At 34.5% G+C, this 27830-nt stretch overlaps 2 protein-coding genes across 5 annotated transcripts in view; one reads left to right on the top strand and one right to left on the bottom strand.

Annotated features, from left to right (window-relative positions):
* Positions 1-6308: 6308 nt before the first annotated feature.
* Positions 6309-18365, bottom strand: LOC128189714 (zinc transporter ZIP6-like). 4 transcript variants are annotated; one of them, XM_052861472.1, is made up of 9 exons: positions 18262-18365; positions 12695-13255; positions 12201-12432; positions 11026-11195; positions 10362-10526; positions 9401-9518; positions 8887-9225; positions 7933-8120; positions 6309-7377 (listed from the first exon to the last, which is right to left on the bottom strand). In XM_052861472.1, exons 2-9 carry the CDS (start codon positions 13244-13246, stop codon positions 7228-7230), a joined length of 1914 nt encoding a protein of 637 aa, XP_052717432.1. In that variant the 5' UTR covers positions 13247-13255; positions 18262-18365; the 3' UTR covers positions 6309-7227. The 4 variants fall into 4 exon arrangements, with proteins under 4 accessions (XP_052717432.1, XP_052717408.1, XP_052717424.1 ...); XM_052861448.1 differs by lacking the exon at positions 18262-18365 and adding an exon at positions 18084-18218; XM_052861464.1 differs by lacking the exon at positions 18262-18365 and adding an exon at positions 14883-15374.
* Positions 18366-20211: 1846 nt separating this feature from the next.
* Positions 20212-27830, top strand: part of LOC128184241 (uncharacterized) — a 56706-nt gene continuing 49087 nt past the window's right edge. Inside the window, 4 exon segments of the mRNA XM_052853691.1 lie at positions 20212-20458; positions 20694-22334; positions 23205-23621; positions 25511-25652. Coding sequence (XP_052709651.1) covers positions 20365-20458; positions 20694-22334; positions 23205-23621; positions 25511-25652 — 2294 coding nt within the window. The 5' untranslated portion in view covers positions 20212-20364.

A 27830-nucleotide genomic window follows, 5' to 3' on the forward strand; every position in this document is an offset into this window, starting at 1 on the left:
CAAATGACTAGCATACCTGAGATTTACCTTCCCACGCTTGGCAGAGACAAGGCGGGTTGTCAACGTTTTTAAAAACCTTCAGCTGTTGCACGATCGTAAACAGGTATCGCCCTCTCTTTGGGTTTGAATGACAAATATTGACAAAATTATTTCAATAATTATCGGTTTTTATTTCAAAAGTGACCCCCACAGTAAGTTCTTTACTTCATCTGTAACATTAAACTGTATCCGTCTTGTGAGTTGGACAAGTAAAGAAAGGACAATTGAAATTTGGAAGAAATTAAAAAGGAAGGTACAGAAATTCCAAACATTCCGCACCAGACACCCTATAACTCTTTCCTTTCTCTTGCACTGGAATGCAGCTACTGATCGTCCATCTTGAGGTCCACCAACAAGTCCGAAGGTTCACTAGTCCGTAGATTCACAAGTCCATTGGTTTGCCAGTTAGAAGACTCTCAAGTCCATGGGTTTGCCAGTTAGAAGGTTCACAAGTCTAAAGACTATAGCCCTTAAGTTCACTAGGCCGAAGTTTCACAAGTCCAAATTAAGTTTATTTGTCCGAATAAATTGTTAACAATGATCGTTACCTTACATGTTCATTGTAGTTTATCAATGCAATTTCTCGCTTATAGAACTTTGCTCCAGGAGCAAAGCGTTAAATTTTATGAATCTGTTTCAATATAAGGATAATAAATAAAAGATATACATGAAGTGTTTTATTGATGAATATGAAATATTTTTCACGAGAGAGTTTAAAAAGTCCATGTTAGTATTATCTACCTACGAAATATTGAATTTTCAGTTCTGTAATGGTTAATCTTTTGCAAACGCAGTCTCATGGCTGGCGATAGCATAGCTGAATCGCCAAAGCTTAGCAACTGTGAGTGGAAAAACTAGCTTTCGTAGTTTTATTCTCTGTCCGGTGGTTTACTTTTTCTTTCTGGTTCTTTCAAAAGGTCAAAGGTTATTAGGCTAAGTTTAATTAAACAGAAACTGTGTTTTCTTTTGTATATGTATACACATGTTTAGTCATCTGTCCCCTCACACTATAACAGATGCACGACAAAGAAACTAAAAATGATGGGACTGTTTCCTAACTTCTCTTCCTTTTTTAGTTTGACTGAGGACAACTTAAGTTTCATGTTAAACGTGAAATGTTAAAAAAGACATAATTTTGTATCATTGTAAAAAAAATCCATATCATTTTTCTTCTAAAACTTTTGCTCCAATTTTTGGAAGTGGGATGAGCATTGGTGGATAGAGAAAGGGCTACGAGAGGCGGGATTATGGATACTGGAAGGAGATTTCCTATGAATGTTTTCTATACAGTAGTGGTACTATTTTATGGTAGGAATCTAAGGGAACTTGTAAAGGGAAGATCAATTGCACAGTTGAAAACTTTCAACCGTCGGACTGTTGTATTTTGGACTAGTGATTATTCGGACCAATGCACCTTCGGACTACTAGTAAACCTTCGGACTAGAGAACCATCAGACTATAGTGAATCATCAGACTACTGAAACTTCAGATTCTTGAACCTTTGCACTAGTGGACCGCGACTTACCGAATGTATGCACATGCTGATAAAATTAAAATGCTATTCAAACGAATTTTTTACTAGAAACAATAAGACTAATGTTTTAAAAACTGATATCATGGCAGAAGATTTAATTGACATGTTTTTTAAAAGAATACAGTCGATTTGGTTGCGGGTTGAAACAGCAATCATCAAATACATTTTTGTTGCGTTGAAAAGCTTCCTTACCGCATCTATCAAAAATAATTTCATTATTGTACTAACATTTAGAGAATAACTCTTTTTAGTCGTTCGGGGATATTAATCAATCATTGGGTTTTACGAAATATAGATGTATAGTTTTCTTCTTGTTTTCTTCATTCATGCCTGTATAAGAGTTACATGCCTATATTTAGTACTGCACGGTGAATCAAAGCTAAATATGATGTATCTATCTAAATGATGTAGCTCTGCCAATTAGGCACTTTTCAAGACATTTCAGTTGACGTTCAGTTGACCTGTTTCATTCAGTAAAAAGCATTTGTGGGGTTTTTTCCATCTCAGAATTGTTTTTCTACATGTAGAAAAAAAACCCCAATCACATGGTATATACTTTAGAACATACCAATAAAAAATTAATGAATAAAAATAAATCTGCTATGAATTTTATACCCTGTGACTTATTAAATCTCGTCATATGCTAAACACAAGGTAACATGAAAAGCGCTCTTTCGGCGCGTGCGTCCACGTGCACATGACACATGAACTACAAGCTGGTGAAAACTGTCTCTTTGATATTTCATGCCATCCAAGATTTTCAATACAACACTTCATTTTGCCTCAAAGATTTTAAATAAGGGCTTTTGAACAAAGATGTAGATGCCCTTTCGGTTTTTGTTTTGAACTGTCCCTTTTAATACTCTGATTTTTAATAAAAACTTTTTGTAAGCACACGTGACCAAATAACTTGATTTTTATTGGTTTCTTCCATCGTGGCAGACGACAGGGATGAGGCGCGTAGAATTCTGGGAATGCGGGGGGAAAATGACCACGTGTCGAAATTCTCATCGAAAAGGCGCCCGTATATGAAGCAGAAAAATATAATGTTAGAAAACGTGTCCCACATCACTATATTTTTAATACCATTAACATTTTGACATCAAACACATCACATTCTGGGAAAGTTGTTCAGAAACCGCCATGAAAGCCGCAGGAGAAACAGATGCGCAGTATTTCCCAATCCGCAATTAATTAAAATCATTTTGAATATGACTAATTGTATCGACGACTTCTTGCCTTGTAATTTTTTTAACAAGTTTATTACCTGAAATGAAATTGAAATAATGACACATCCGTTGAAATAGCTAACACTGTCGTAGAGAGCGAGAAAACAAAAACAGGAAACCAAACACAATTAGTACATTCATTTTAGTTGCTCGGATTTCACAGGAAGGTGTAGGTCGAAGGATCTTTTTTCATTTACTCTTCGACATGGCATGTGCAAATCAGTCGTTATCAGGGCTCCATCGCAGCATACATATCATGTATCATATATAGGTAATGATATTGCAGGAAATGATACATGTTAGGCTGATACACAGAAAAATGTATTTTTCACAGGAAGGAAAATTATGTAGTGTCACACGTAGGAGAAAACCATTATTAACCATATTATTAACATAATGACTGCTAATTTATGCATATTGAATGGGATATTATCTTGTTCAACATTTTACATGAATCAAATACAATTAAGTAGAGTTAGATTATTTTTGCTATAGCGGCAATAAAGAGAATGAAGATTTAGGTGACATTCTTGACCTTTTTTCAGAAATCATACGTGAATTTGTTGGCTTGTTTCTGGGTATTTCCGGTGATTTAACCGGCAAATATTAGATAAAATAAAAATGAATGGAGAAAAAGGTTCTTATCAGCTAATTAATGCATTACACAAGGTGCACACGAACAGAGTTCTGAATGACCATTGTGTGTTCACATGGCTTACCCAACAGAAAGAAATGAAATGCATAGGAAGAGAGCGTGAAAATGTAATTCATTGATACGATTTGAAGAGCAGCAAGCTTCGCGCCTTTCCGCTCGCCAGCTGTTGTGACGTATGCCTTTTCCCACGGTCCACCTGTTGAATGAAAATTGCTCAATGATCGGATGAGTCAAGACAGAAGACTTTCCATATATTTAGGGACACACCTTGACGGTTTTTATTATCTTTTGAATGAAAACAGGTTTAATCATATCATTGTGAAAGTGGGCAAGAATAGATTCAATATCAAGTTCTGCATTTTGAATGATTATATAGCCTCCTTTAAAAATAGAGTAGATACCACTTCCACCATAATTCGTATTTTCAACAAAAAAAATTATCGATAAATATGGAAAATTGATAACAAGACCATGAACTTTAACCCCTTCCTTGTTTGAGCAGATCTTTCCAATTTAACCCTTGGAATCAGTTTTGATTGTCTTTTGTTTTTCTTTGAAACTGAGTCCCAATACATGTGTCCACCTGTAAGAGATATCTATGTTCCGTAGTACTATGCTATAAGAGGCAACAAATTTTAAACTCTATTATATTATATGGGTTTAGGACTACTTATTACACATATAGACCGCAAACCCTTCTGAATAGGAATCACTGAGCAATGAATTTTCCCGGTGGTTCCGGCCAAGTCTTGAGGTAGAATTTCGTTTTCCCCGGTGGTTCCGGCCAAGTCCTGAAGTAGGATTTGGTTTTTCCCAGTGGTTCCGGTCAAGTCCTGAGGTAGAATTTCGTTTTTCCCGGTGGTTCCGGTCAAGTCCTGAGGTAGATTTTCGTTTTTCCCAGTGGTTCAAAGAGCATGAGGTAGGATTTCGTTTGATAGAGGAAAGGATCCAAGATCAGTTTAAATTTTGAAATTGACTGAAATTGACTTTTTGTATTTACTTCCATCCGGTAAATTCAAAATTTTCTAACATGACAATATGCGCACGTGTATACAGGTGTACACTTCTCCACCTCTTTTTTGAGGAGTGGCGATTACCCATTGTAATATAGACACATGTATTAACAGGTATCGACGCGCCCTCTATAGATTTTACCATTGACAGCTAAAAATCGCATACAGTGATATAACTCATACATATGTAGGACTTTATCTTTTATCACACTTGAAATCTCGGATATTCAATACCGCTAATAGCTTGTGAGAAAAGACAGCTGGCTCGCGTAAATACGAGAGTCCATTCATAAAATCATCCCAGATCTCTTTGGGTCCAGTGTCATGTGTCACAGCTATCGGTGAAGTTTTGAGAAATATACAGAAAAAGGTCAGATTGCGATATTTACTGTTAAATGGCAAACGGATAAAATCTACTAGCCGGAAACCGATGCAAAGCCGAATAAACTTTAATGTCATTTTTGACATGTTTGACATCTGGTCACAGGTGCGGATCAAACTTCTCCCCCCCCCCCCCCCCAAAAAAAAAAAATTTACCTCCACCCTAAAAAAGTACTTTCCCCCTCTCCAACATAAATTGACAATAAAAATCACAAAGGCCAAAATGCTAATCTGCTTATTTGCTTATTTTGACATATAAAAATCATAAGTTTCAAGATATGTATTGAGAAGCATACTAGCGTACATGTATTACTAAAATCTTGAAACTCTTATAAATGGTAAAAAAAATTTGTGATATATACAATGTATGCACACAATACATGTTAATAAACAAGAGGCCCTCAGGCGTTGACGGTCACCTGTGTCCCATATCCCTCAGACTGACATGTCAGAGATTCTCACGTTTGCAGTTTAAGCTAAGCTTCATTTTGAAGTACAAACCATAATAAGAGACTCCTCTGTTACCATGCATTTATGGCTTGATTTTTGAAATAAAATTTCATTCATAAAAGGGGGTTGGGGTTCAAAAGTCGGAGGAATCTCAGTTTATCTATACCTTAGCTCAAGGTGCCAACATTTTAGTAATAGGATACCTGCAGATCTTTAATGGCCAGTCTTTTATTATATTCATTTTCATGTATGTCTTAGGGTCTGAACCCCTGGCCCAGGAAACATGAATTTCATAATTTTCGTAGAGGACTTCGTTCACATCACAATCATGTTTTTTTCCCCCGAATTGTGTGGGAATAAAGAAGATGTTTGAAAATTTGGCTGCTTTTTTGCGTATTAGCCTCGCCTATGAGGCCCCAGGGGTGGTAGAGCCATGGACTTCACAATTTAGATTCCTCTTACCACAGAGATGCTTCACATCAAAAATTGTAACAATTGGCCTTTTAATTTTCAAGAAGTTAAAAATGAAAAATTGTAAACGAAAGACGCACGACGACGGACAAAGACCAATTGCAAAAGGTCACTCAGGTGACCTTAAAAATGATTAGAAAATAAATGTACACTTTACATATAAGAAATGAAATAGTATGAAATTTATTTTAAATATGGACACTATACATGTTAGTGAAACTTAAAATAACAATTTTGTGAAACATGTACACTTAAAACTATTACCGTATTTCACGGTCGCGCTTGCCTCGTCTTGTCCTCAGGATAATCGCGTCTAACGATTTTTAAAATAAAAATTGAGGGGGGCACTGCTTTCATGCTTTGAAATAGCAATGGGGTTACCCATTTAACATTAATTGAGGATGCCGCTAACAAGTACCGGTACATGTTTAAGAGGACCATGGCTATATCCCACACTTCAAGTGAATTATGTCTCACTGTTAGTCACGTGGAAAGGGGTGTGTCCTTTTTTTCACGTGTACAAGGAGAAAGAAATATTGAAATACTAAATTTTTATTTAAGAAGTTTTATTGCCAGATATAATAGTGATCCAGTGAAGACTTGCTTGTCTAATTGATATATTTTTTATTATGCAACAAGAAAGATGAAAACCAGCATTAGCCCCAACAAAAAAAAAAAGCTTGAATAAGCTGAAAGCTGTTTGGTCATTTTCATCTAAGATTTTGAAAACCCTGCACATGTACATATGTATATATACTGTTTAGATGTTCTTATTTCTTCATTACATTCTTACATAACATGAACACAGTTTGGAGTGGATTTTCAAAGTTTGCATTGTACAAAGAAAAAAATATCCATACTTACAATGTATAATGATAACAAGGTTCCAAATTTGTTACATCCAAAAGGGAAAAAAACCAAAGAGTTTAATAACACTGTATATCAAAATAAGTGACATAAAAAATTTCAGAATAGGAAAAATGGGACTAAATTAAAAACCCCAAAAACATACATTCAAACAAACATACATTCAAACACATTCTCCTTTGTTCATGAGCAAAAAAAAAATTTGTCAATGTGTTCTTGAATTTAAGAAAAAAAAATAATTACAAAAATAAAGCGTGACATAAAAAATACAAAGCATCTGGGCTGGGTTTTACAAAAGAACTTACGACAAAGTCTTAAATATTTCTAGATTCGTAGAATGGTCTTTAATAAACAAAATTTATATAAAACCATTTATTTACAACTATTTTGATTTCCATAATTATATTTACAGCCATTAGAATAAAACAGTGATTAGTTAGTGATTAATTAGCATTCATTAATTTGGTCGTAAGTCGTAAGTTCTTTTGTAAAACGTAGCCCAGGGCTACCATGAAAATAACACTGCAAAAAAAAACCACTAAAAGTTTGGGTTTCTGTAAATAGGTAAGCACTAATGCATGATATGTGTTACGGTTCTAGTAAGTTCATCAAATCGTGTTCAAAGATGGCGATGAGGAACATGATTCCAGACCCCACTACCAGGCCACACACCTGTAGAATCAAGTGGAAGAACGGGTTCTCTCCTTTCTTTGTTCCAAGGGCGATTAACTCTGGAAGCTAGAAACAGATTTCAAAAGTTTAGGCTAGCTCATAAAGTACAATACTATTGTACATACGGATGTGTGCAATCTGCAACTTACTATACAGCAGATGTGAATAAGTACCAATTTCTTATGAAAAAAATACCTTTAGTTTATGCTCTGACCAAAATGTGACAGGCAAGTTTTTGTGGAGCAAGAGTTATATTCTTGGGTTTTTCGTTTCAAATTCATATCACAGAAACCAAGCCCGTTTTAACATTAATTTCAATGTAACCAATTATGGTTACATTGAAATTAATGTTAAAATGGGCTTCATCCCTGTGATTCGTATTAAACATTGAAATGATTTATTTCCATTTATTTTTAAATAAATTATGTTTGAGGATAAAATATATTTGCAGGAACCAATTTTCTTCTCATTTAAAAAACAAAAGAAAAAAACTTTTTCAATAGACACAGAATAATTCAATAAAATTTGGGACCAAAGCTGTTTTCTTTTTTTCAAAACAGCTGAAAATCAAATGTCTGACTTGCATCAGCATTAGATGATATAAAGTAGTTTCTTTAATACCATATCCACAAAAGCAATGTAGATAAAGACTCCTCCAATGCAGGCAAAGATCCAGAGAGGGGCGGATCCAAAGTTTCCGATCAGCACCCCTATCAGCATCCCACAGAACCCAAGCACTGAGGAGACACAGTTGTAGATAATGGCCTGCTTTACAGTCATTCCTGCCCTCAACAGCACCGCAAAATCACCTACAATAAAACAGGGTATAATTGAGTTTATTTTTCCTCCATGTGAGGCATGATACGTAAACATAACAAAGACATCAGCAACATGTGATGTGATGAAAAATGAGATACTGTAGATTCCTAATTAAACGCAAGGAATTAATATCCACAGAAAATCGGGAGAAGCACCTTTCACGAATTTCAAAATCTCACCATTCTTTTCCGAGAGTTGAGAACCATAAGAAACAAAAGGAAAAGTTCCACTTTCACAATTTTACATTCTCGCAATTTTATACAGACCAGCGAGATCGCGGAATTAATAACTCGCGTAATATAAGGAACTTATAGTATAGAACAGAGATGTAAAATGAAGGTTATGAATAAGTCTTGTATTTTTTTTAGAACTTGTTTTGTAATGTGAAAGATTTTATAGGCAAGAGGATATGAAAGAGTTGAAAATGGCAGATTCCTCATCTCATGTCCTAATTATGGCAGGTAAAATTTACACCCCACAGACAATTATTACCAATTTTTTTCAAACAATAGCAAACAATCAGTGCGTGAACAAGGGTGTTAATCAATTGCATAATTCTACAGTCATATTCTGCTCTTCACCTCCAGTTAATTAAGTCTTAAATTCAATAAATAGACTTGAACTGAACTGATTCTTAATCAAAATATCATCAACTTTTTGAGAGCAGATACCGGTAATTTATGGGATCTAAAAACTTTTACAAGACTGTAAAAAAAAATAGTACATTGTTCCAGGAACAGTGTAAAAAGAACTGACCAATTTCGTGTGGAAGTTCATGACAGAATACAGCAATGGAGGTGCTGATTCCTCCCGTAATGCTGTTGGAGAATGCGGCTCCCACCGCCAGCCCGTCGCTAAAATTGTGGATCCCGTCCCCCAGGATCACCATCCAGGCAATGGCTGTCACAGTCTGGGGCATGGTCTTACAGCGGCTGTGGGAGTGACCATGGGAGAAGTCCAGCACCTTACTGTGGGAGTCCTCGTCATCCCCTGGGTGGCTCTGTTTACCATCCACGTTATTCTGGTCATCAGTGTTGTCAGACATCAAGAGCTTGCACTCTCCCTTATGGGACTCCACAGCATAGTTTTCCAAGGCTAAGACAATAAATTCATGTTTTCTGTTACAAATACTGCTACATTGTACTACCTGGTACATATCAAACAAGTGTTTATAAATATTCTATTATGACCTTTCCCTTGTGCTACTCATTGAATACTTTTCATAGATGTAATGTCAGAAACAATAGCTGAGAGTGAAAGTGTCACTAACCTTTTCCGCTGGGATGGATACGAAGCATGGTTGTCCCACAGTCTGGCTCCGAGGGAGTCCTAGGACTCTCCCCTCCATTGCTGTTGTTAAAGTGTACCTTATGTTCCTCAAGCTTCCTCTGCAAAGCAGATAAAAAAAAAGATGTTTGTGGCAGGGTTAACAGATAAAAGCTACATTATAAATGAATATACAATCAGACCTCCTCATTGCAAACAAGATTAGCGAGAGGAAATCATCGAGATACAATTCCAGGATTAAAGTTCGCGTTAAAATAAAATACAAAAGAAACAATGATTAAGCCAGTTCTTGTCACTTAAACATATCAATTGTAATTGAGTTACTGAGATATTGATGTTTATGATCCAGAAGTTCAATCATTTTTCTTTATATGCACTGAAAAATTGGGGGAGTTTTCCACTTCTTAACAAATTATCATGATTTTTATCATGAGCCAATGTTTGCCTCTTTCTTGTAAAAAGAGTAATCTAAAAGAGCATACTGGTTTAAAATGAACAGTTCTGTGATAAAACTTGTAAAATTCAAAGACAATTATAGTAAAAGCATTTTGGTTAAATTGAAAATCAATTTCTTATTTTATCTATTTGTTTCAATAAGTTCCACTCATTTGCAGTACTGTTTTGAAGAAATGATGTTATTTTTATAAACCTTTCATTAAAAATAAAAACATGAGTGTTTTCTTGAACTTATGATAGGAGCTAAATCAAATAAAGTTCCAAGAAATCTTTATATTATTTTAAATCAAACTGAAGGTAGCTGGGTCAAATTGAAATTATCATTTAATTTCTTTTTCTGTGTGGAGTGTACCTTAAAGTAAAACTACAATGTTCAATTAAGGCAGCAAGTTGTTCTTTTATCATATGTCCTTTTGAATTCTTTTATTGTTTAGTCATTCAGTGTTGAAAATGGCATAGCATGGCTAGACACTGTAGAAATGTTTTACTTTTTTCTGTTTTCGTTTGGAGTTGGTGAAAAGGGTAACCAGTCTCTCCATGACAAAGAAGACATAGATAGCCAGCAATCCCACAAGTCCCTTCATAACTCCCTGCCTGCTCTCTTCAACATGGCTGTCATCAGAGCCATGCTTGTGAGACCCATCTCCAAAAGCCTGCATGTTTACAGAAAAAAAGAAAATTGATTGCATCATAATATATTTTCTTTTGAAGAGAAAGGATTATTTTTTTTTTTTTTTTTTTTTTACATCAACCTGATAATGCATTCTAAATTTACATGTGAGCTTGTACCAGATATTTAAAGGGTTGCATACCTGTACTCAGATGTTATAAAAATTACATTTATCATAATAATCAATTGGGGAAAAAAAATGAGGTACACAGAGATTAAGTCGTGATACTAGTAAGGGTAGATGGCCCTTACTGCTTGCAAGCATGTAAGGAAAGATAACTCTTACTAAAAAAAAAAAAAACTAGTCAAGCATCAGTTCTCTTGCTTTTTTCATGTCAATTTTGGTATTTAGTTCAAATAACTAAACATTCTGTTTTCAAAGATACTACATGTATCATGTTTTTCAGCTTTCCGAAGGTATCACCTTGTATTTTTTGTTTGTTTTGCATTAAGAACTGACATGATTGTGTGTTTTTACATACATGAGGAAACAGATGAAGGAGAGCGTCCCCGGAAAGGGCCCCCACAGCCAGGGCGACCAGGAACTGGAGCAGGTGGTTATAGAAGACCTTCTGCATGATGGGAATGACTGCCACACCCAGAAGTCCCACCAGACTGATGATCACAATGGCAATGAAGCTGTACCCCCATACTGTATACACACACAGATAAATAAAGTCAACTTAGCTATTTCATTAATATATACCTTCAATTTTCTCTATAGGAAATGACAGGTACATGTAATACAATTAAAAAAAACATTTTAACTGCTTAAGTCTAAGTAAATAAGTATGAGATTATCTTTGACTTGTAATCTGTTGACTCCCTTGAGACCCCCTTTTCCATCAACAGTCTTAGATCTGTTGACTATTTTCCCCATTTTCCTTAGTATGCTAGTCAAGTGATCCTCAATAAGTATACATGTACATTTATATATCATGAAAATGTCATTTAATTTTACGTCACATTCATTAATTGCTTGCATTAAAAATATATTTAACTATTTATTTTTCATTTCAAATTGGTCCAGAGGGAAATAAATGAAAGTAGATTCAGGATAAATTTTAAAAAAAAAACCCACATGTTAATCTAGTAAAGTGTGATTAGGTATGTAACAAATCAGTCATAGCCAGGATTCTCTGAAAAGGAAACAGCTGTTTTGTTTGATCCTGGAACAGATTTATTGCCCTCAGCCTCCAGCTTCAGGCAACATATCCACTTTCAAACAAAACAGCCAAGTATCCTGGAACCAAACTTTCTAAATAAAAAATTACACAGTTTCTAACCAAGGTAAACATATGGTATGCATATAAAATTATTTATATGAAAATACATGCACTTTGAATATAAATACAGGATCTCATGTAACATATGCTATCAATAACTTGGAAATAATTTTTGTTAAGTTTATCAAAATAGGTTTCTAAAATCTGATTAAAAATGAACATAATATACAGTAAAACATGCTGACCAGTACCAGGGACAGATAATTTGACTTCATCATAAGCATTATTCGTTGTATCTATTAAGTGTACAATATTTTTTTTAAAGTTAAGAGGAATGAAAATCACTTTGCTAATACATGTACTGGTAAGCATCAATTCATTATACACGTGTTTATTATAAGAGTATTTTACTATATTTCTTAAAGACTGACCATGGCCTGGAATATTTCCAATGTCGTACTCAATGTCTTTGTTGGATAGAGATTCATCATGGCTATGGCTATCACAGGTATGTTGATTACGAGATACAGGGCCGCCCCCGCAGGCTGTTGTGTCCAGCATTGCTATGATACCCATACACACATCAGAAAAATCGGTCCGAGACAGGGCAATGGACTGGTTTATTTTGTACATTTGGATAAGGTTTTCTGGAGTTTTTATGCACTGAAATTAAATGCATATTTTATCTTATAAATAAATGCACTGAAATAAGTGAAAAATTATTCCTCAAATTTTTTTTGTCTGTTGAAAATTTCAAATTCAAAGTTGTTTTGCATGCAAGTTATCTTAAATGATACATGTACCTTGATGGTTAATCAAAAGATAGTTTCTCTATATTTCATAATTTATCATAATTCAACAGCTCCCTTTTCTCAAAAAATTCAATAGATAGCCGTTACGTGTTTCCTATGATACTATGGCTTACTGTGGTGTTTGAGATATTCTCTTTAGATCTTCTCTTCCTAATTCTTTCCTGAGATGATCTTCTCTGCTGAGCATTTCGTCTTTTCCTTATATAACCATTATCATCATGAGATGTAATATCATGATCATCATGAAGTTTATGTTCATGATCATGATCATCATGTTCACTATGATCATCATGTTCTCTATGATCATCATGATTCTCGTGTTCACTATGAATTTCTAGAGAGGTGGAATTTTTATGATTACCGGTATACACTCCAATATTATGCAGAAGTTTCTTAAGTCCCTCCAGTGTTAGACTACCATTTTCTCCATATCTTTCTATCAAGCTTTCGTAGAAAAATTGTCCAGGAGCGTGAATGTCCTTGCTGTGATTTTCATGAATTTGCATGTCATTATGATCATGGGTTCCTAAATGGTCATGCTGGATGTGTTGATACGTTGGCTCCTCTGTAGCACTGTGCTTGATTGGGTCCACCCCAATGACTGGGCGCCAGGATGACACCACCAGACAGACCAGACAAAGTCTGGAACCACCTGGCAAACACATCGTGCCTGTCTGTAAAAAATACATTCTGATCAGTCACAATCCAAAGCTATAAAGGAGATAAGTTGAGAAAATTTAGCCTGATTAAAAAGAAATATGTACAGCAAGAACATTGATCCACACTCTTGCCCTTTAGCAAACATTCAACAACGTACAGAAAATGTTCTGACATTTGAAGATATACACATCTTTATCTATAATCCAGTTCATTTGTGTTGATATTATCTATATAAGGTCTCAGGCATAGAAAACATCATTGGAAAAAATTTTTGTAAAGAAGATGAAATTTTTTTAGCAACAATCCCAGGCATACACGACCCCAGTGCACTTAACCTAACTTAATCTGAAAAGAAAGCAAATTAAAGAGTAAAGCCTGGAAAAATCAAATAATTACAAGGAAAGTTAGCTTCATGAAAGAAACAAAGTTTAATACCTAGCAATATTCCAAATTCAATGATAATAGAGTTTAGAATAAAAAGTTTAAGAAATATAAGACCAGTTACCTTTCTCACGACTAAAGCTAAGCTGACTAAATCCACAAGAGCTCTTAGAATAAATGTATGCATTTGTGAAAAAATTCAACTCAATGTTGCACTGTACAAGTCCTTTAATTTACTGGTATTCACAAGTATATATATCATATCAAACTTCAAAGTACAAAGTACAAAACAGATGTTTAAACAAACACAGAAAAAAATGCCAAATAACAATGCTCTCCTAAAAACAATAAATTTAAATTAGTTCAAAACTGACTGGATATCAAAGAACCTGTGTCACTCAAAAATATAAATATTCATTTAATCTAAGAAAAAACCCACTTCATTCTGATGATAAAATCAATTGAAAAAAGGGAGATAGAGCGGGGAAAAATAAGTATAGGCATTAAAATTTCTTTTGAAGAACTATATTAACAAATTCAAGAAAATGATATGACACCATTAAAGTACATCAGTTTTGTTCCTAATTATTTTTCTATGTCATATTGTACTCTAGGGAGGGAGGGAGGTTTCAAAACATGTTTGGATCCATAATTGTTTTTTTTTTTTCACATCTTCACATTCTTTCAAGGACATGATCAAAGTTTGAGCTAAAAAAAAAACATGAATAAATTTTAAAATGACTTTTGAAAGGCTTTTAAAAGAGCCACAACACATTTGAAAGTTTTTCTAGCCTCTGTAAAAATTAAGATGTAAAGATATTTTCATATACATATATGCATCTATAAAAGAAAAAGAAATTGTATAATGCTGAGGGGGATCCTTACAAATTTATGCATCAAAGAAATACAGACAGGATAACTGCGAGAACCTACAGAAAGTTAGCGCCAGTCTGGTGCTGTACCCAGTTCCTGTAACAAACTGAGTTAACAAAGAAGACAAAATCAATATGCTTAGATATCAAACATTTCTCAATCTATACTTTTACCATAAACCCCCACCATGTGGTTAAATCAAGTAATACTGTAAAATAAGTCACAGAGTTTTGAGTACTCTTGATTAAGAACTAATTGCATAATAATGTAACAGCCATGTTCAATGTTGAAACACCAAATCCTCTTAAAAATTTATATTTTGTCAACATCATGGTTCTTATCTTAATATATATACCGGTTTCGTAAAAAGTAGTTTATAACACCTACCATAATTTTTCAGGAGTATAAATTATCTGCATGAAATTTTAAAGTTGCTGAGACTGCAAGTTAATCGAAGCAAGGCAGTATTCCACTCATATATGTTTCATACTTCTAGGTTCTTGTGAACCAAAAATCAACTTAGACGAGTGTATTTAGATTTCTTCCAAGATGTTTTACATTGTACTTATCAAGACTCAAATATATCTTTCATGACCATTATTTGACTGAAATTCGATACAACAAAAATGACATGCAAATTAAATGTAAACCTGTATTTAATCTAGTAAGATACATGTCATGCTTATAGGAAATAATGTTCTTTCATTTAATCATACTTGGCACCAAAAGAAAGCAAAATCTGTCTTCTTTTTCACTAGTGTTTTTAGAAAAGAAAATAAAAATTTGAATACAGGACAGTCTGAGCTAAAAGAGTTAAATGAACATGTGGAGAGATTCTATTAAACAGGTGTAACACAATACATGTACAACAGTCTTCAGGTGTTAAATGGCATCTCACTTGAAGTGTATAAACCCCCCCCCCCTTCTCACCAGTTCTAGCACAGTGATCACAGCAGACTGATGTAAGGATAACAGCTTGATTTTAATTTTCATGATATTAAGCAGCATTAACTTTGAATGTCCCATGCTTACATTTATGTACTAGGCCAAAATATAAATATGAACTGAATCCTACTTAAATCTGAGAGAGAAATAAACAGGGTCAGTAGGTATATGGAGATATCTGATAATATTTTATTTTACCTGTATGTTGACATTTTTTGTTGCACTCAATTCTAGTCAGTCGGACGGCCTCTCATAATACATTTCAAATAAACTGAACCGATTTATTGATTGCGACTGCAGGCAAAAGGCTAGCTAGTGTTTTCTTAGAGGGGAGAGAAAAACACAAAAAATCTTCTAAGGTCAGAAAGCCCATAACTCAATAAACATGGAATCAAAATTTCCTGAAATGTCATGAAATATACAAATGTATCAGTACCCTAGCTGGCATTTTCCTCCTGTGAATTACAAAGCTTCACGAAACTCTGCTAGCCGTTTTTATAAAAAATAGATGTGTTGACCAAACCCCCCCCCCCCCCCCCCAAAAAAAAAACCCAGAACTGGTAGACTAATTAACAGCCCAATGGTTTCAAAAAGTTAAGAACAAATTCACCCTCCTCAGCACGTGCACAGTAAAACAAATCTCGAGAAGTTGATCTGCACTGTACACTGATTTTTCTATACATGTAATAGAAGCGTTCTCAAACTGTTAAAAAGGATGTAAAATTAATGGCTCTAGACAGTACTTTGCGGTAACATTTCAACCTGTACTTTGTAATTTCGGTTGAAGTGTGGTCATATCTATCATAAAGCCATTTGGGCTTTATTGGATTTGACCCCGCCCCGACCGAAATTATCACCTCATAATACTCAAAGAATGATTCCTTATTCCTTAATTGAACCCCTATAAATAGGTCTGATGACTGCATCATCCATTAATGATTGCATCATCCATTGATGATTACATCATCCATTATCAAATGTACTGAACTCATATAATAGGTATGATTTTCCTAATAATTCTTGAAAAATAAACTTAGTTCAAAACAGAATTTAATGTGGTTTGGTTCACTGTTGGGTGTATTTTAACCTCATTTTGTGATTCTTTCATCATGTTAATGCCATTGAAAGACTTCAAAGTATTATATACCGGTATAAAATTTATCCTTGTTCTAAAATACTAAGTAGTATTTACATTTTCAACTGTCTTTTGTCTGTGATAACATTAGGAATCAATTTTGAACCCCAAAACCGAATAACTTCATAAAACATGAGTTACACAAAATGGGCATGTCTTATATCATAACCGAAAAACGGTATTGGCTGCGCCACATAGTATTGTTATACTTTCATGTTAAATACTGAAATCTGATTGGTTAAGACGCAGTTAATAATATTTACTATTACCCTCAGCGTTAGCAACGCACTTGGCAACGGGTAACATTAAAAAATGTTACATGCGCGAAAATTATGCGCGTACGGTTCGCTGTAGAATTCACGTTATTCCTATATAAAAGCAGTAAAATTTTCTTAAAAATTTTAAAAAAGACATTCAGTATAACAAAATAAATAGTGCCTGTTTGGGAGGATAACAGTTGAAATTGACACCCCTCGAAAACCATCGTCAACCTCCGCTTCGCGTCGGTTGACAATGGTTTTCTCGGGGTGTCAATTTCAACTGTTACCCTCCCAAACAGGCACTATTTATATAATATACCTAGCATGTGCTACATAAAAAATAGTGGATTTGAAACAATGTCGTTTTAAAGTGTACATGTTGGAACAATATAAATGTTAGCAATAAGGAATCATTCTTTAAATATTATGAGGTGATAATTTTGGTTGAAGCGTGGTCAAATCTATCAAAAAGCCATTTGGGCTTTATTGGATTTGACCCCGCCCCGACCGAAATTATCACCTCATAATACTCAAAGAATGATTGCTTATTCCTTAATTGAATCCCTATAATAGGTCTGATGACTGCGTCATCCATTGATGATTGCATCATCCATTGATGATTACATCATCCATTATCAAATGTATTGAACTCATATAATAGGTCTGATTTTCATAATAATTCTTGAAAAATAAACTTAGTTCAAAAAATATTTTAATGTGGTTTGGTTCACTGTTGGGTGTATTTTAACCTCATTTTGTGATTCTTTCATCATGTTAATGCCATTGAAAGACTTCAAAGTTATAACACATTAAAGTTTGGCACTTACAACTATTGAAAAGTTATAGTCAGAAATCTTTATCTTGCTAGCACATATTGCCAAATTATGTACCTCAAATTTTTCAGTACTTTGGAATTAGTCCAATTTAATGAACATTTCACATTCTATTGAAGTTTGATTTTGGAGTGCCATATTTCAAGTATGGTCAATTTGATGTTAAATAGATTCATGTAAGAGTTTACTGATGTTCTTCAGGTTGCTCGGTTATTCACCAAGTTCTGAAATTTTGCCGTTTGTCTTTTTTTATAAGGAGTTTTAACCTAAAATTCTGATTTACATGACTTTCTCTCAAGTCCATGAAGAATAGTAAAGGATTTTAGCTATGCTTTTTAAACACCATATATTTTTAATCAATGACCATCTTTTAAATAAATACAGCACTCTTTTATGTTCGGTTTTCAGGTCTAACCTGAACTGATCGTCTGATGTCTTTGTTTCGCACATGCCATGTGCTTAAAATTTTTAGACAAATTACGCCTGAGTACTTTTCATACTTGCGTCTAAAGAAAATATCATAGTTGTTTGTCATTTTGACATACAAAAAAAAAGTAATTTAAATATTCACTATTGCGTGACCCCATATTTACCTCGTTTCCCGTAGAATTTTGTGGGGCCGTGTGCACAACCTTTCTCCACGTGAAGCAAAATGGCGACTGGAGTGCGAGGATTCACATTTTTACGTCATAGACCGGTGCGCGCTGATTGGTTAGATGATTGTTATGTGAAAACGTGGTTCACTTACGAGAACGAACGGATTGCACTCTTCTACTTTTAAAATAAACGCAATATTGTCATTTGTTGCACTTAAAAATCATATGACATATCGTGTTGTTACATTTAGGCTATATAACCTCGATCTTGTGTATCAAACGCACGTGCATGTGCATTCTCTACCATCGGTCCAAACAGTAATATAACGAACGACAACTATGCGTGGAAGAGTGAATTTTCCTGGTCTGTTCAACAAATGTCAAACGAACATCAAAACATTAACTAAGAGCAAACTATGCAGCTCAGTTGAAAATGCCCAAACCAGCGTTATGTATATATCTGATAAAATGTTAATGAGTTTTAACGGATGGAACCCAGAACTCTTATATATGAATCACGGTCAAAATATCGTATCGATTATGAGTCGATTTACATGTAAAAAAAATAAATTGTTTTTTGTTTAATTTACTACAATGACAATACATTATGCTTTATTAACATGTGTTGGTTATATGAAAATGTAAAGAAAGGCTATTTAGAGGCCCTGAGCATTTTGTGTAATGCTCATCAGTTTACACCGTGAATGAAATACCTTTTTTTTTGGGTGATTCATGCAGAATATGAGGGTAGCCTCAGATATTGCAGAAAAATATATTACACGCGACAGTGGGTCATATGATTTTTTTTTTCTATATAAATATATTTCTTTTAGCAATAAACTAATCGTAAAGATTGAGTAACCATTTTAAGTCATTGTTAATGTACAAGAGATTATACCGTTCTTGCCCAGCGGAATGAGTTTACATTTAAAGCAATATGAGCTGCATTTTTTATGTTGAATTTTTTTTTTACTTAAATGTTCTTATCTACTAAAATGACAAAAAAATCATGGTTTTTAATTTCTGTTAGCCATATTTTTGTGGAAAAGGCCGTTAAGAAGCCTTATTTGGAGCAAAATTGAATTATTGTCGTCCTGTACAAAAATTTATTTGCTATATATTCCTTAGAAGAGAAATATTTCCTTTGACAAAAATTAATGATGTTTTCAAATCGTATTTATCATAAAAGTTTGAGTTATATGCAGACTTATCATACTAGCAGGTTTTTGCAGCAAAATAAAATTCTAAAAAATACAGCTCATATTGCTTTAAATGCATGTTGGTCTACGTGAATTGTAAATGAAGAGAACTGTCAATAAAAAAACCCCTTAGAACTTATTTATTTAGTAAATCTAAAAGTTACTAACTATCAATATTTTCATGACCATCGTATCTATGTGTTTTAACATGATATAGTAAATAATTAAAAGAAATGAGGATGGTACCATTAGCACATTATTTTCGTAAAAACGATAGATATTCATTTCAAACCGGAGTGATTGGGTATAGTCTTATCATCTTAATGCAATTCAGTTTTTAAACATACAGCCGAGAGTTTTGGAAATACTTTTTTATTGTTCAAACTTATTTAGTTCGATTAGTAAATTTAAGTTAAGCCCCCCCCCCCCCCTCCTCACCCAAAAACAATATTACACCTCGTGATCTTTGCTTGGAAGCGACAAAGTCTATTACCACTTACTGATAAACTGAAGGTAGAATAGGCAAAATTGTACTTTATATTTTTCTTTATAACATTTTACGTCCTACATTTCTCAAAGATACACCATTTAATTATTAAGGTAAAAATCCACAGCAAAATCACCATTCAGTTGCCGAGATTATTGCAGGAATTAAATTTGATTCAATATATTCTGAGGGTTTTTTTTATTGGACAAGTTTATATAAAGCATTTTGATGTCGGACATTGCGGGTAAGCGGCGGGACCATGCACTAAATTGTAGTTATCTCAACGACGGAGTTATCCGCATGCCGTGAAATCTTTCCTTTGATAAGAGGATGTTTACCTATACATGAATAAATTTAACTGATAAAAAGTGTCACATACAAAAATGTTCAAAGTCTGATCCAAACTTTATAAGTATGGTCTCTGAGAAGCTCTTTGGTTTGATCATTTTAACTGTGTTTCTTTTTTACAGTGCCTCTGCCAGTTCTGATTCTGTCAGCTCAACACAAGGTAAGACTATCAAACCAATCAACTTTTAAAATTACTAGCAAGTTTACTCCCGCCTGTCATTTATATTTCATTAAATCTTTAACCTTTCTCCTAACACATAATCTATTCTGCCCTAATTCTGCCTCAAGCCCCGTTAATTGTTTGGTGAAATTTCGGGATTTTTTTCCTCATTGTTATAAACACACATTAAATGTAATCTAATTTACAAACAATTCCACTTATTACTTATCTACAGAACGGAACTGTTCCAACTGCCAAACAGAATGTAACATAACATCCGGGCACTGCGATGGCTCCTGTTCTTTTGGTTTCTTTGGAGACGACTGTAACAAAACGTGCTCCCTAAACTGTTTTAGATGTAACAGAACAACCGGTGATTGTGAATATTGCAGAAAGGGGTATTATGGAGCAACTTGTCAATCACAGTGTTCCACGAATTGTCTCTATGGTTGTAATCAAACTGGAACGTGCTTTGGGTGCATCAGTGGTTACTTTGGCCCGCAGTGCCAGAGTGCATGCCCAGTAAATTGTTCTTTTGGATGCCACGGCGAAAAGGGTACATGTGTCTACGGCTGCGCTGGCGGTTTGTGGGGTGACTTCTGCAACAGCACTTGTTCTAGCAACTGTGAGTCTTCCTCTTGTCACCAAGGAGACGGCTCGTGCTGGACATGTAAGTCCGGATTCGGCGGAAGGTGGTGTTCGACCAATTGCGCTGACGAACATTGTGATCTCTGCAGCTTTGACGTCACTTCCTGCAGTCGATGTAAAAATGGTTGGTATGGGTCTCACTGTGAAAAGAATTGCCCGGAGTCACACTGCAGTTCAGAGACTTGTAACAAAATCACAGGAAAATGCGATTCTTGTAAGAGTGGTTGGTTTGGCGAATACTGTGAAAAGAAGTGTATAGATAACTGTGATAAGTGCTCCGAAACCACCACGTGCGAGAAATGCAAAACTGGTTTTTACGGATATTTTTGCCAAAACCAATGCCCAACAGGATGTCGAGATTGTGATAGAGATGGGGCATGTAGAGCATGCGAGAACGGCTTCAAAGGTAGAGACTGTAAGTGTCAGATCTCCGAGTGTATGAATGTAACAAACCACAAGTGTAGTCAGTGTAAAAACGACACTTCTTGGTATCTGTTTGAAGATGCGTGTTGTCCTTGCAGTGACCATTGTAACTATACAGTAGGCGAAGACATCTGTCAACCCGAAAATGGAAAATGTCTCCATGGTTGTGATAATGGCTATTTCGGGGATCAATGTTTGGATACGTGTAGCGAGAACTGCGCTCCGGGAAACCATTCAACCTGCAGTAACTCAACAACGGACTGTCAAAATGGATGCCTTCCTGGTTGGTTCATGCCAAACTGCGAATTCAACTGCTCTAATAACTTCCCGCATTGTGAGGAGTGCAAGGAGTATAACTATTCCCCCAGCGACCACTTTGTGCAGTGCTACAAATGCGGGCCAGGATACTACCGAGACTATCAGACCGGTTTCTGTAAACCTTGTTACAACTGTTTGAACGACTCTTGCGATGGTATTTCCGGGATGTGCACTTACGGCTGCCAGAAAGGCTGGTACTCTTTGTACGGCGTCCATTACCAATGCCAATTTCGCTGCGGAGAAAACTGTCTCGAAAAGACGTGTAACAGCTCAAATGGACACTGTACAAATGGCTGTAACCGGGGTTACTACGGAACGTTCTGTCAGACAGGATGTCCAGAAAATTGCGTAAACAGTACATGCGATATTGATACGGGGGACTGTGAGAGCGGATGCAGGCCCGGCACATACGGGTATCATTGTCTAAGTACCTGTGTACCCTCCTGTGGGGACACAGGCTGTGGCGATGTGTCTGGGAGGTGCATTAGTACGTACTTTTAACTGATCAATTACTTATTATAGGTATAGCCTTAAAATTTGCACTGTCTTAAGGAACAAGTTTATTAAACATATACTAGTACCCTCTACAGAGGGATGAGGTTAAATGCAATGCATTAAGTTAACATTTTAAGAGCATGTCATTCATTTTTTAAAGCTGAAAAATGGTATAGTAGAAGCAAAAAAGCTTTGTAATGTCAAAACAATCCATAGCGTAATGCAAGATAAGAAATCAAGTAAATCCGAAAAATACAGAATCTTTTTACTTATTAAAAAGAATATAAAACTGTTGATTTGATACTTTTGAAAATATATTTTTGAAAGAGTTAATCCGGTTTTTACGGATGATCATGTTATTTACATGTTGAATAGCTTTGCTGTTTAGACATTCAGTGTAGATAGAAAACTCCATACCTTTTTCTGCATTGTTCATCGACTTGTATTTACTCTTCCACTATTTTCATCATGGTTTGGACAAATTTTTAGAAAACCGTTGTTTAAATAGAAAAGAAAGATAATCAATCAAATAATTAACTCTGTATACCTAAAAAAAATAATGCTATTCTATGACCACAGGCTCCAAAACTTGATAAAACATTTAAACTTTGTGTACCATGTTTTCTACAAAATAAACGACACATTGTAATAGCGAATACAAAGACCAGATGCTGCACAAGCTTTTTAAATGAAATTTATCATTTTGTGAAATTGAAATTTTTTACAATTCAATTTCATTAATCTTTTAAAAGTACCAAAGAACAGTATTAATATTTATGCCATTCTGCCGGCCAAAACTACGTATAAAATTTTAGTTTTATGTGTGATTTTGTGATGTCGGTTCTCTTTTAATTTTTTAAAGAATGCAAGCCTGGTCGGTATGGGGTGGAGTGTGATCAGGAATGTCCCGGATGTTACCTCGGAGATTGTGACCGCGTCAGCGGAGAATGCAGACGACACAAATGCCGCCCTAACTTCTATGGACGCTTCTGTAATACAACGTGTGTTGAAAACTGCGTGATATGTGACGAACCGACCGGACATTGCAAAGAGTGTGACACTAATCTAACCGGAAGTAAATGTGACAAACCCTGCGGGGAACACTGTCGTCATGGTAAATGCATTCACGGGGCATGCGCCGATGGATGCGAGGCTGGATATTTTGGGGGACTGTGTTCGAACGTTTGTAATTCTACGTGTATTTCCCATATCTGTGACACTGGAACTGGCATATGTACAAAGGGCTGTGAGGTCGGCTGGGAGGGTGTGTTCTGTGAAGGTAACTACAAATCTACACAAGTGCAAGCCTCGACCTTCAATACTTAAGTATTTCATAACCATAAATGTGTATCTTGTTTCTTTTTTTACCTGTAGAATCACTCAAACACACTTTATTTACGTTGTAAAAAGACCTTAGGTCCCAAAATTATAATTGATGCTAGTAGTAAACTCTAGTCAAGATAGTTATCAATTGAAGATTGATTTTAAAAAATATCAACAATTACCAGTTCAAAAAGAAGTTCACGACACAGCTAATATAAATAAAAAATATACACTATACTTCAATGCATAGAATCAGTATACTAGTAAGCAGAGCAAGGCGAAAATGGACCTGGTCTTAAATCGTGACTTATCATTAATTCTAGCCATTTTCCCGTTTATAGTATCGCTTATTTTTTTAACTTGATTTTCTCTTTATTTGCTGAATAAGCTGAGTAAGATAACATGACATATTTCGAATTCTTATAAAATAGAACTACATAGAACTAGTTCACAATAATGTTTTTCTATTGTGTAAAGAAAGGATACTGAATACGCGTTAATGAAACAGCATCCTAATAAACTAGGTTATTTTACCAAGAGTTATGATTTGCCCAGTGCTGTGTCTACTTATAGACGTGAGGAAATGATTCTGGATTCCATGGTTTTTTTTTTAAAAAAAGTATATGTTTAGCGGACCTCATTATTTTATTGAACATTTCCAATATGTTTAATGTTTATGTATTAATTAATTTTTTGGGTCATTTTCGACATGAAGCATTTGCTTCCTTTGCCTAAATATATCCCCGAGTACCCAAACTCCGTCACCATAAGCAGAAAACCTTTTGCGTTTCTCTGTAAATTATTTTTTGTGGTTTTTATCATTTGCAATCACTAAATATAATTTGAAGCAATATAATTTATAAAATTATTAATAAAAATATTTTTATTTTTATTCAAATTAGCCCTCTGAATACGACGTTTATCACGCGTGCCTATTTTATCTTATGAACCTAACTCCGTCACCCACATGCTCTATGATATGGCAGGGAATGAAGACACATTAAAAATTTAGTTAAAACTCAATTTGTATCTAGGCCAAGTTATAATAAGTAAAAATGGTGCATACAATTTAAATTGTATTTAATTTCATCGAAATGAAATGATCGCCAGAATAAAAAACGGGTCCATGTAACAGCATTCACAAAGGCCTTTTCAGAATGTATGGATGCCGTTTGATTTATGTCCTTACATATTTCAAATATTTTATATCATTAATGAATATATTACTTATTATATTATTTATTTATTACTTTTTTAGAAATGTAGCACATTCTAAATAACGATATACCGGATATATCTATACCCTGTATAAGGCAAAAGTATCGGCATGAGCGATTTGACGTTATCATCAAGAGTAGTGCATAAAGGCTATTGCGGACTGAAAAAAATGTATTAATAACCTAAATCAAATATGTATTACATGTAAAATGTTTCATCTTGACCTCTCTAAAAATGGCTGACCACCGTAAATGATCGAATGGGCCCGCAAGTCAGAAATATCGATATTTTAGTGCACCTGTGAAAAGGTTTTAGCTGATTTCACTCAATTAATGGTGCATAAAATGAACAAGGTTTAATTCTCTTATTTTTTGACACATTCTTAAATTTAACCGTTGCAAATTGTTGACATTTGATTAAAGATTTTTGACATGTAAAATATGACGTCATAATCGTACTTGATTTCAAACGGCGAGGAGTTTCCCGAAAGTGACGGAGTTAGGGTAGTGACGGAGTTAGGGGGCTATGCGATATAGTTAAGACACTTTGTAGAATTGCTTTTACTTGGGTTAATTTTCAGATAATGGTCATTTGGTCAGCACTTTTACCTCTAACTTTCTTTTTTAGTTAACGTGGCCTCTACATCCAAGTCGACTTCGGCGGACGAGTCCAAATACTCCACAGGGGAGCTGATTCTGATAGTGCTGGGATCTATAGCAGGGTTTATCATTATAATAGTCCTTGGCTGTTTGCTTCACTGTCACAGAAGGTACGGATCAAATTACGGATTCATTTCCCACACCCGCTTCACAAAGGCATCATATATTCATTTTGATTCAGAAAGGCTCTCAGAGGTTCTTATGGCGTAAAGGGAGTTTTGGATACATGTTTTACGAATCAATATGACATTTTTTTCTCACTAAAAATAATCAAAAATTTATATATGATGAGAAAAACCTAAACTGATTTGCACAAACATGCATATACATAATTATACTAGTAAATAAAATGCAGAAATGTTTCAATCAATAATAAGAAATGCTTAGAAGAGTCACAGTTATATAGTTGTGCAATTGGCATCTATGTTTCTGTCCTCTTTTTTGTATACTTTGTGATTTATACAGGAATCTATCTTTTCTATTTTCAGTCGCAGAGCGCATGATATGGTCATGTAGTTCTAATTGGAAGGGAATGGTTCTTCATATTTTTTCGCACCTGTTGTTGTGGTGATGAAACTGTTTCTACGATCTCATTATTTATTCGCACTGACCAATGGCTTTGTGATTGCCGACAGTAAAGATGTTGTCTGTCTGACACGTATTTTACAGTATACTAAAGAGCTCCAATACAGTATACTCTAATGCTCAAATGCACTCCAGTAAAAGGCGGTCGTCAGCAGTGTGCATAGACACAGGACCCTTCCCCCTCGACTGTATTTTCCTTTTTTTTATATTTGCTAAAATATTGGTCAGCTGGGACTATTGTTTCCTTTAAATTGTAAATATGTACACGATAACTTAGAATATATTAAATTCCATGCATGCGTTGAAAAATATATAGCATAGAAGTGGTTTTTAAAATTCATAAGGCACGTATCATTTTTGAAAACGTTACTCGTTTGCCAAAAAGTGAAACGTATATACATGTAAGAATTCACTGTTTGTGTAGTTTTATCATGAATCAATAAATCAAGACGAGAGAAATGCCAATCAATTATTTTATTTAAAAAAAAGGAAAATAAATGCCAGTGTCATGTACCAAACCAGAACTTCAAACGTAAGTAAAGGTTTTCGTAGACGAACTTAAATATATTAAAAATTTGCAATTATTTTTGTGTTCGAGCTTTTTTTTTTCACAATACAAATTAATGTTTTCTAGTTTTATGTAGTGTATACTTAGTTTCATATAAATTCTTGCTATGGACACAAAAAAAAAAATGATTATTTAAGCAGTGTCGTAAAAAATCAATGACAAAGACCATCCTTTCTAGTGCTTTAATTGGATACCCGCAGAGAATGCAGACAAACACAAGACTCGACAGAAGATTATTTCCTGCAAAATACTGGTTATATGATACAACAAAAATCATTATTCAGAAAGAACAGAGTACTAGTCTATCAATATATCATCATCATAAAGTCCAATTATTGTGAAAGGATTTATGTTTTACTGAAGAAACAGCAAAGCCATTCTTACTACCCGCTGGAAGAGTGCACGTTCATCTCGAAGCAACTTTTGCCGCGTAAACCTATACAGTGGAGGAGAAAAGTAATAATGTTACAAAAAATTTACATTTCTTGAGTCATGGTCGATGTGGACAGATTTGGGTGGTTAAGGCATCGACCCACAGACCTGTTTTTTTTTTTTAATTCTTGGTTATTTCTTTTATACTACTAGTTACAATGGTATCGTCTTTTTCATCCAGAAGTATAGTTTATATATTATCGTATTTAAGAATTTGTATGTACACAATGACACCTTGTGCTATAACATTGAATATGCATTTTGTCTCATCGAAGACAGCCACATACACTGTTCATAGGATCCAAATGGACATATTTTGACTGTTTTATTTTTTTTTCATTTTATAAAGATATAAGAATTTCACCGAAGTTGGTCAGGAAAAAAAAATGACGGTTTCAAGATGATAAAGATACATAAATTACATATGTTTTAAAATCTAATTAAAAAATCAAAGCTGGGATAAAGCTTTATATGTTTTAATATATCTTTATCATTATGTCTGGATATACAATAAATAATTATTAATGTACCAATGACGTAGAGCAGATGTTATTGAAAAGTTATTTTAAAGTTCTTGATTTGAAACAAATACTATCTACATTCGTGAGTAAACGCGCCTCTTTTTGTAATCGATTTTACAACTCCACGTGGAGACGACTGGTTCCAATTTTCGCTTCCCGCAACACTCGGTTATTTTTATAAT

This window comes from Crassostrea angulata, chromosome 1, assembly GCF_025612915.1.
Source record: "Crassostrea angulata isolate pt1a10 chromosome 1, ASM2561291v2, whole genome shotgun sequence".
Classification (NCBI taxonomy): Eukaryota; Metazoa; Mollusca; class Bivalvia; order Ostreida; family Ostreidae; genus Magallana; species Magallana angulata.